We start from the raw sequence: 10,994 nt of genomic DNA on the forward strand, positions 1-10,994 counted from the left end.
TCTGGTCACAGGACCGCGCCGCCCTGCCGCCGCCTGGTCTCGCCGGCATGCGGAAACGCCGCGCTGAGCACCGCCGCTCACTGCTCCGCCGCGCCCCCACTTCCGGTCATCCCCGATCCCAACCGAAACCACCCACAGGTAGTTCTCGAACCTCTCGTGCTTCCCCACCACTTCCAAGCCGCCGCTATGGCCTTCTCTCACCGGAATCGAGCCCCTGAGCGCTTCCTCTGCTTTAACTTGCGCCCAGGGACCTCCTGCAGCAATTGAAGCAAGTCCAGGGGGTTTTCTGCATTGTCATAGACTCATATGAATAGTCTTTCAGGGACCAAATCGCTTGAAACTTTGAAAATCCATAGAAAATAGTAGAAAAATCGTAAAATAGCAATTTAAGATGTTTTGGAATCCTTGTGAGTAGATCTATGTAGTGGAATCATAATATTATGGGTGCTAGTTGAAACTATTTGCTGTAAAAATAGATTTATGCTTGTTAAGGTTTTAATGCTAGTGTTGCTTGTCTTTTTCATAACTGCAGTTATAGTGCTCTAAATGATATGAAATTTTTATGGTAGGCTATTCTTGTGATGTGTGCGCTGTGGTAAAATTTCAAGTTCATTGAGGGCAGTATGACCAAGTTTTTTATTTAACTTGTTGAATGCTAAGTAAATAGTTTATAAATAATAGAAATGTGTAAAAATGGAAAATGTGATTCCACTGCCCTTGTATGATGTTATTTTGGTCTAAAAAATATAATATGGACATGTGTTTACAGAAAATATGAAGTTTTACATTTAACTTGCTCTCACACGATTAAGTGCAATAAAGATTTGTCTGTTTTATAATCAATAAAATATAAAACCTGAGCATGTGAAATTTGTGCAGTAGACTATTAGGAGTATTGGTGATCTACTGTGATTTTGGTAGTATTTATTGTGCACTTTACATGTATGATCATATATATATATATATGCCTATATGTCTTATTATCTAAATAAATTAAGAAAGGCTTTAAATAAATTAATTTGGGGTTGGATGCTATGTTTTCTGGTGATCATAAGTCATGTATGACATGTTAGATGTTGCTCATGCAACTCTTGTTTAAGCTTGATATTATTTGCATGTTTGCTAAAGCTAGCTCATGACCTTCATGCTTATGGATGCTCAGTCGTGACCTTGTGTCTGTCTTGCTTGCTCTTTTTGATGCATTGTCTATTTTACCTCTGTGCATTCATACATATGCATTATTGCACTTCATTTAGGTACGATAGATGAACCACGTGAAGGACGTGATATTGGAACCGAACACGAAGGCGATGTTTGGTGGACATATCCAGAAGAGGCAAAGAACCAGGAGTACATGCTTGGAGCGAAATACTCGCCAAGCGAGTGTCATCTAACAAACACTGACCTAGTGTTAATCTCAGGCAAGCCCCGGTGCACATCCCATTATTTGAAATTATGACACCTATATATGTATTTATTACTTGTGCATTACTTTTCAGGAGTTGATTGGAACCCTAGTTGCATGATCCCTAGGTTTCCCTGAATTATACTAGCATGTATAGGACGATAGAAATGTTAGGCTTAATACTTCTCGATAGAAGTCGAGTGACTTTTTGCACTCGCGAGATATAGGATATTTAGAAGTCGAGTAATTTCCAGTTACTCGCGAGATATATGTTATATACTTATATACAGTACCCGAGTTGTTGAAATTGACATGGAAATATGAGATCGGCGGAGAATGATGATGATGTATAGGAATGACAGCAGGACAGGGTTCCTGGGTGTCTTAGCCCCGTCTGAGTCGATTGAGGACCGTACCGTTGTTGGCCCTGCTGATCATGTTTGAATTGTACTAACCGCATACCGGGAGTAGGAGGTAGTCGAAACCGGTAAGCCAATATTGCCTTGTTTCGAAAGTACAGAACTTCTACCCACCCCTTAAGGCAGTCGAGTGGCTGCGCAAAATTGGGTTGCATATGTTTAGTTTTGGTGGTCTCTCGTAGGGCTCGGTTGACTAAATGCAGGTGTGGCGGTTCTGTAGTTCGAGGCGGGGAGGGGAATGGTTGGTTCGTATTGTCCGACGGGGCAAATACGTGCCGTGTTGTTTAGGTCCACTTTGCAAGGTTAAATCGGATCGATTCGCCGTCAGTCGCTCTCGGACATGAGCACCTTGATCTCCGAGTCACATCGTAGTAAGGAAATGAAACGAAATGATATGATACATGTTGATGTTATTTGATCAATTATGTTTTCACATTGATTGTTATAGATCTGCAAATCATAGATGTGTAGCAACTTTATAACTATGATTTGGAGCTAAAATTTTGAAATTAAGGATCTACCCTTAGATGCTTTTCTGCAAATAAATCCACCAGCCAGAAAGCTTTGCATGTCTAGATATGTGGGCTAAGTATACCCAAAAGTCGGGTAAGTCTTGCTAAGTATTAGTATGCTCAGGGTTTGTTGTTTACCCTGTTTCAGATATAGAAGCTAATCAGGATTCGCATTAGTGGGCTTGATGTGACGTCCTCACGTCTCCATAGTTATTGTTTTGTTTTATTGGTTCTCAATCAAATTTCCTGCCCTCAGGTCATATTCTCTTCCGCTGTTGTCATTTATTTTATATAAATTCTAAATTTAAAGCTTTTTTTGTAAATATTTATGTTATTGTCTATTTTTGTGAAATTATATTATGCTGGTACCGTCTGTGCTCGCCATCGCGCGAGACTTTTGGTGTGTTTTGATCGGCCTGTGGGTTGAAAACAGTCTGTTAAATTACACTTAATTAAACTAATGCGACTGATGCATTCAAATAATGGTCATTACGCTTAATTAAAGCGTTTAACTTAGCGTTCTGTCACACGGATCCTCGTCCTCCTCAGCGAGCCGGCGCGGATCGCCGGCGCCGCCCGGGTCTACGTCCTCGGCCTCATCCCGCAGATCTTCGCGTACGCCGCCAACTTCCCCATCCAGAAGTTCCTGCAGGCGCAGAGCATCGTCCTCCCGAGCGCCTGCATCTCCGCCGCCACGCTCGCCGCGCACCTCGCCCTCAGCTACCTCGCCGTCTACCGGCTCGGGCTGGGCCTCCTGGGCGCGTCGCTCGTGCTCAGCCTCAGCTGGTGGGCCGTCGTCGCCGGGCAGTTCGCCTACATCGCGGCGTCCCCGCGGTGCAGGCGGACGTGGACGGGGTTCTCGTGCCGGGCCTTCTCCGGCCTGCCGGAGTTCCTCCGGCTCTCCGCCGCGTCGGCGGTCATGCTCTGCCCCGAGACCTGGTACACGCAGATCACCGTGCTCATCGCCGGGCTGCTCAAGGACCCGGAGATCGCGCTCGATTCGCTCGCGGTGTGATAGGCTTCTGTTAAATCCATCCTTTTTGCATTGCTTGCTGCCGACACGATCATCAATCTACTGTCGGCGTCACTACTATTCGTTTTTTCCCCTCTCGATCAGCATGTCCTTGTCAGGATGGTCGTTCATGGTGTCGGTAGGCTTCAACGCTGCTGCGAGGTAAGTAGCTTACCTCGATGCACGGCACAGTGGCACTGGTGCTGACGACAAGCTAGCATATCGATCGATCATCTCTCCCGTCGCATGCAGCGTGAGGGTGAGCAACGAGCTCGGCGCCGGGCACGCCAGGGCGGCGTCCTTCTCCGTCGAGGTGGTGACCGCGGCGTCGGTGGCGGTGGCGTGCGCCATCGCCGCCGCCGTGATGTGCCTCCGCGACAGCATCGGCTACGTCTTCACCAAGGGGGACGACGTCGCGCGCGCCGCCTCCGCCATGGCCCCGCTGCTCGCCGTCACCATCGTCCTCGACGGCATCCAGCCCGTCCTGTCAGGTATATGCATACATCATTCGCTCCAAGCTTTAATTGCTCATCAATCATGCTGTTGCGTGTTATTACAAGGATTTTTCTTAATCATCACTGGTTCGATCAACTTGTGGCGGTTGATTTGCGATGGAGAACAGTAGTTAGGCCAGTGAAAAGATGAGATCGATCAAAAAGCCCTTGATTAATTTGCGATGCGTCTACCTCTTGGAATTTTTGCAGGTGTGGCGGTTGGCTGCGGTTGGCAGGCGTTCGTGGCGTATGTGAACATCGCGTGCTACTACGGCATCGGGATCCCGCTCGGCTGCGTCCTGGGGTTCCACTTTGACCTGGGCGCCATGGTAACCTAGCTTCTTGTCGATTTTTTTTGGATAAAAAAATAAAATCGAAGGAGATAATCAACGGTTGAGATCTATGTGATCCTCCACGTGCAGGGAATATGGGGCGGGATGGTCGGTGGACTGGTTGCTCAGACGCTTACACTTATCTGGATCACACTTCGCACCGACTGGGATAAAGAGGTATGCTAGACAATTCTCACACAACCTTATGCGATCATTCAGCTCCTTGCAGTGCCGTAAGCCCATAACATCTATGGAAATGATGGAACGGATTTCTGATTTATATTTACACACTTTTCATAAGAGTTTACTATGTACCGTCAGTAATTTGGAATAATGAACAAATGTAGCAAATGAATAATGATTATTAGGAGTTGATGTCTCAGAAGTGTGTGCAGTACTATTCAGTTTTACTCGTTTTGTATTGGCAAAATAGCGCTTTGGCGTTCTTTGAAGAACAAAAAAAAATGTGCGGTCAGCTTATTTAACAATCTAAACTTTGCTTTTTTGATTTCTTTGAGTCGTTTGCGTAGTTTTTCCTCTATTTTCTTTCAGTTTGTGTGCTGAGAATTTTGTTAAAATTTGACTGTGCGCGGTTGTAGAGGCCGAAAACATTTGTTTTTTCTTAAAAAAAGAACTTATTTAACCTTTCTTTAACTGGATCTACAGGTACAACAGGCGCGCATGAGGCTAAATAAATGGGAACGAGAAGACAAGAAGACGCCCCTTTTGGCGGAAGACTGAAAAGTTGCATGCATGGTGCACGTGCTGATCTACTATCCATGTCGTACGTGGTACCGAAGATTGCCATTTATTTTTATTTCAAAGAAAAAAAAGATTGCCACGATGTAATAAGGTCATTCGCACGGGCATCGAATTGGTTGAAACTGAAACTCGAAAACGAAAAAAAAAAAGAGAGCTAAGATTAATAATACCCTGGTTGTCATAAAGTGCCATATTAGTATATAAGTGGCATAAAGGGCCCACATACAAGTTGCTGATCTCGAAATACATACGCTGGTCGTAGTTGTAGAGCAGCCTGTGCTTAGGTTTGCCATGGTTGATCAAATGATGTACTACCCTTTATTTCCAAAAAAAAATGATCTACTACCTCGGACGTCACTGGGCTCCTTTGAGTTTTCGCCTCATTCGATATGTTCGCCCCCCAACCAAAGAACGGGAAGCTGTCGGCCCGTCCTGACTCGGCCCAGTACACAAGCGGGAATTTTATGCTCGGCCCAGTTGCAGCACTGGCCGAAATTCAATGGAGAACTCTCGCTGGGCAAACGAGAAACATGAGTTTGCTGGGTTGGTCTGGGTCTGGCAAAGGACCAACTCTCTGGCCCACCAACACTGAGACGCCGTCAGCAAGAACGTTCTCGGTGGTGGTGGTGGTGATGGCGCTGTGGTTCGTGACTTCGTGTCGTGATCTGATGATGGCGGCCATGGCGGCGGTGTTCCTCGCCTTCCGCGACCGCATCAGCTGCATCTTCACGGAGGGGGAGGCGTGGTGGCCCGCCATTTTCGTCTCCAACCTCTGCCTGCTCCTCGCCGCCATGCTCGTCCTCTACGCATAGTCACCAGGAACGTGGTACGATGTTCATATTTCTGTACCGAGAACGCGAGTATATTTTTATTTCAATAATATTAAAATCACTCTTAAACAACGTATCACATATCACGTTCTATGTTCCTCGATCTATCGATCCGAGAATTTTTGTGCTCCTTGGCATCAAGTTCCATCTTGGAGCAAAGCTACTCCATTTTATTTTCTAGCGTATGGTTGATGTCAAAAAAAAAATGAGCAAAATTTTTACCTGTTCCTGACTTGCTTGACAAGGAATTCGGTGGCACCTACAACCTGCATACAGACGATTATCCTATTCTGGATCACTTTTCAGGACAGACTGGAACAAACAGGTATGTACATGGACCAATAACACAGACAACCCGGCTGGGCAAATAATATTTTTTAGATAAAGGAATATCGAACAATATCCAGGCCTCTATATCAGAGAGTTATATCCGGCCTTTATTACAAACTTTGAAAGCTAAACAGAAAGCAAATTACAAGCCACGAAGCCTATTACTAAACTGCCACCCGTTCCGCGCGAAGATGTCCATCGCCATCACTTCCAAGGCGCGACATGCATCTGCAATCAAGTCTCTGTCCTCCACCTTTTGCAAAATCGTCCATGTCCTGGTAAGATAAGTGGACCTGAAAATGATCTGGAGAACAGTTTATTTTTGAGTATTATGAAAAACTACATCATTTCTGGATAACCAGATTGACCAGAGAAGCGCACATAAGCCCGTGAACATAACTTTTTTCTTTTCCCACATAAAACCCTGCAGCCATGACCCCGAATAAATGCACAATAATATTAGGTTTTGTAAGACCGAAGGTGATGAAAATTATCCTCCAAAGTAACCTAGCCATATGACATCCGAAGAAGAAATGCACAATTATTTCATCATTCATACAAAAACAATATTGTTTGCTCCCCTTTCAATTACGCTTGGCTAAATTATCCTTTGTCAAGATAACCCCACGGTGGAGTAGCCAAATAAAAAATTTTACTTTCAAAGAAATTTTCAATTTCCATACGGGCTTATTTATGGGTAGAGCTTGAACATCTAAAAGAGCTGAGTACATAGAGCGAACTGAAAATTGGCCATTTTTTGAAGTTGCCAGATTCCTATATCCTTATTATCTCCCAGCTGGATGTTAGCAACACGATGTCCCAAAACCATCCAATCCCTCAGGTTATTTTCCGTAAGGTGTCTCCTAAACGAGACATTCAAAGAGTCTCCATTAAGCACTGTATGAATGGTTACATGTTTGCGATGAACCAGATTAAACAAATTGGGATATTGATCTTTAAGGGCCGAGTTCCCCAGCCACTTGTCTTCCCAAAATCTGGTTTGTTTCCCATTCTGTACTTTAAATATCATCCAATTTAGACATTCTTGTTTTTCTGACATAAGCCCTGACCAAAACTGTGAATCACCAGGTTTTTTCTCAACCTGAGTGAGGGTTTTGGATTTAAGATATTTATTTCTGAGTATCTGCTGTCAAATGCCATCTTCATTAGTAAGTTTGAACAACCATTTACTTAAAAGTCATTTATTTTGGACTTTTAAATCCATAATTCCCAGTCCACCTTGTTCTTTTGGTCTACATAGTATATCCCATTTAGATAATCTATATATTTTTTTGTGACCATCCCCTTGCCAGAAGAATCTAGATCTATAAAAATTTAGTTTTTTGAGAACTTCTTTTGGGATTTCAAAGAAAGAAAGCATATAGACAGATAGATTGCTTAAAACTGAGTTTATGAGAGTAAGCCTGCCTCCATAGGAGAGCAACTTGCCTTTCCATGTACTCAGTTTACGTTCAAATCTGTCTTCTATGATCTTTCAGTCTTTATTACTTATTCTCTTATAGCTTAACGGTATTCCCAAATAAGTTAGAGGAGTTTCCGCTACCTGACATCCAAAAATGTTCATGTAGTCAGATTCTACCTTCTTTGCTTCACCAAAGTAGAAGAGTTCACTCTTATGGTAATTTATTTTGAGACCAGATAACTGCTCAAAGATCGTCAGTATGAGTTTCATGTTTCTGGCTTTATCGAAATTATGATCCATAAAGATAATAGTATCATCTGCATATTGTAGAATTGAAATACCGTCATCTACAAGATGGGGCAAAAGACCCGAGATTTGTCCATCCTGCTTTGCTCTAGCAATCATAACTGCTAACATATCTGCAATAAGATTAAAAAGCAAAGGAGACAATGGATCGTCTTGTCTGAGTCCCTTTTTAGTCTGGAAAATTTTTTCTATGTCATCATTAACCTTGACCCCAACGCTTCCCTTAGACACAAAAGATTCAATCCATGCGCACCACTTCTCGAGAAAACCTTTCATTTTCAACGTTTGTTGCAGAAAAGACCATTTTACTTTGTCATAGACTTTTTCGAAATCCAGTTTTAAGATTACCCATTCATCTTATTTTTGTGAAGTTCATGTAATGTTTCATGTAGAATTACAACTCCTTCCAAGATGTATCTCCCTGGCATGAAAGTAGATTGTGTTGGTCGGATGATCTTATCCGCCACTTGCATCAGTCTGTTAATTGCCGCTTTTGTGAAAATTTTGAAACTCACATTAAGGAGACAGATAGTACGGTACTACTGAATTTGTACTGTATTATCCTTCTTTGGAAGAAGGGTTATAATTCCTAAATTAAGACTATAGAGAGGAAGGGTCCCATTGTGGAAATCTACAAACATAGCCATTAAATCATCCTTGATTAGATCCCAGAAGGCTTGATAAAATTCAGCTGGGAAACCATCCGGACCAGGTGCCTTGTTGTGTTCCATTTGGAAAATTGCCTCTCTAACCTCATTATAAGAGAACTTCGCTATTTAATTTCTCTTTGTCATCATCTGTCACCTGTGGTATATCCTCCCTTCTACCCTCATCCATGGTCAAAGGAGAGATGTCAGAAGGGCCAAATAGACCGCGATAGTAATCAGTGATGTATTTCTTAAATTGTTCACCCCCTTTAATGATTTTTCCATCATCTTCTAGCTGGAAAATTCTCGTTTTCCTATGTTTCCCAGTTGCAATAAGATGGAAATATTTGGTGTTCATATCACCAAAAAGTAAGTTCTTGGTCTTCCCTCTTTGGTACCATTTAATCTCTTTCTCCCGAAGGAGTTGGATTAATCTCGATTTGAGGGTCTGTTTTAGATCTACCTCCCATTGATTGAGTGTCTGGGTTTCAGCTTTTTTGTCCAACATATCTAGTTTAGAGATGAGTTCTTTTTTCTCTTTCCGGTAGTGTCAACTTTTATTTTTGGCCCAACCTCTTAAGAATTGCCTTAGCCTTCTTATTTTGTTTTGCCACAAATCAATGGCCGTCTTTCCTTCACAAACAGACGCCCACGATCTTTCTACTACTTCCCGAAAATCATCTCGAGTTAACCAACCTAATTTAAATCTGAAAATTGGTTGGCTTGCACCTCGTCTGTCACCGAAAGAAAGAAGGAGTGGCGTATGATCCGAAGTAATTTCACGTGGTAAGGCTTGAACGGTGGCTCGTGGAAATTTGACCTCCCAATCTGTGGAAACCAAAACTCTGTCTAACCTTTCAAAAGTAGGCTAAGGCAGAGAATTAGCCCAAGTGAATTTGCGGCCAGACAATTGAAGTTCTCTTAGATCTAGACTATTAATGATCGCATTGAACAAAGATGGCCATCTATCATCATACCGATAATTATTTTTCTCATTTGGGCCTCTAATTATATTAAAATCACCCCTCATACGGAATGGTAAAGACTCATTCTGACAACATTGGACCATCTCAGTCAAAAAACTTTGTTTATGCTCATCTTGAGCTGCTCCATAGACTGCGATTAGATTCCACTGGAAACCATCAAATTTATTTCTCAATCGAAATTTAATGTGGTAGTCACCTTGTGAAATAAAACCAATGTCAAAGATGGATAGATTAATACCCAACAGGATTCCACCGGAATGCCCCTTGGGGTTAATCCAGCTCTACAAAAATTGTTTACCACCACAAATATTATTTAATTCCGTATCCGTAAAATTCTTTCTACAAGTTTCCAGAAGAGCAATGAAATCAAGATTCTGCTCCTTGGTAATATCAGACAAAAATCTAAATTTAGCCAAGTCCCGAAGACCTCTGCTATTCCAAAAAATGCCTTTCATTTAGCAACTTTATGTTTAATTTTAATTTTTTTGGTCCCTTTCTTATGAACTGTGACCTTCAATATTTTTTTCCTTTGCTGGTCTTGGATTTTGGTGTCAACGTAGAGAGACAAATATCATCTAATTGACTATTGCTCTCTGTCGGACCATCCACCAGTTTATCACAATTAAAATCCTTCAAACCGACATGGTCAAGACCATCATCTTCCAGTGTATCTAATTCATCAAGATCTTTCATAAGATCTCGTTTAACTTTGGAATTAGATATCGGCGAATTGGCTATCCTACCATGTTCGAAATCTCTAATCTCCCTAGTCACCTTTTAAATTGCAAGATCATTGTTACCCAAAATTGCACCTAGGTTGGTAATATTTTTAACAATGTGATTATCTGAAAGGCATAAGAAAGAGCCCGAGCAAGTACCTTGATCAAGGTTGCGTTTTGCAGTAAGCTGTTACGCCCTTGCCAATGAGTGCTCGTCGAGAGATCCCGCCCTTCTCGCGCTAGAGCGGCGACTAGGTCGCTGGGCTTGCATAGAAGACGCCTTCACTGGCGTCACCAAAGCCTCCTCACGACCATCCATCTCGATGACACCCAATGAAACAGCCTCTGCGCCAGACTCAGTGGTAGAGTAGCCCTCCTGGTCAGCCCCACCCACCTTGTGTAAATCAGCCGCATCCATGGCCATGTCGCCCACCATGTCTGTGCTCCCAACGAAAGCGTCCAACTGCTGCAATTGTGTAGGTGTTGCTGCAGGCGCAACTTTGAAAGCTACAGCCTCGCCAGTAACTCCCTCATAAGTGGTTGCATCCCTGTTGCACGCAAACTTGCCATCAGCACCCAACGACTCCATCACTGAGTCTTCATTGCCATCATTTTCAGCCATGACCCTATTTGCAATCTCCTCAAAAAGATCACCTGTAACCATATCTAGAATCTCATGTGCCATAGCCTCAAAGTTTTTTTGTTGGAAACCAGAAGTTTGGTTACTTGGCTGCTCCGCATTGTTACATGTGTCCATATCAACATCAGAATTGTTTTTGGGACCCGAACTTGCATTATGCTGCCTGTCCGTGGTATT

At 42.9% G+C, this 10,994-nt stretch overlaps 1 protein-coding gene across 1 annotated transcript; it reads left to right on the forward strand.

Annotated features, from left to right (window-relative positions):
* Positions 1-2,021: 2,021 nt before the first annotated feature.
* On the forward strand, positions 2,022-5,105 carry LOC120647777 (protein DETOXIFICATION 40-like). The gene is made up of 7 exons (XM_039924620.1): positions 2,022-2,027; positions 2,854-3,349; positions 3,453-3,510; positions 3,601-3,839; positions 4,053-4,171; positions 4,265-4,351; positions 4,841-5,105. The coding sequence occupies exons 1-7, from the start codon at positions 2,022-2,024 to the stop codon at positions 4,913-4,915; spliced, it is 1,080 nt and encodes a 359-aa protein (XP_039780554.1). The 3' UTR covers positions 4,916-5,105.
* The last annotated feature ends 5,889 nt before the right edge of the window (positions 5,106-10,994 follow it).

The sequence above is a fragment of the Panicum virgatum genome, chromosome 9K, assembly GCF_016808335.1.
Source record: "Panicum virgatum strain AP13 chromosome 9K, P.virgatum_v5, whole genome shotgun sequence".
Classification (NCBI taxonomy): Eukaryota; Viridiplantae; Streptophyta; class Magnoliopsida; order Poales; family Poaceae; genus Panicum; species Panicum virgatum.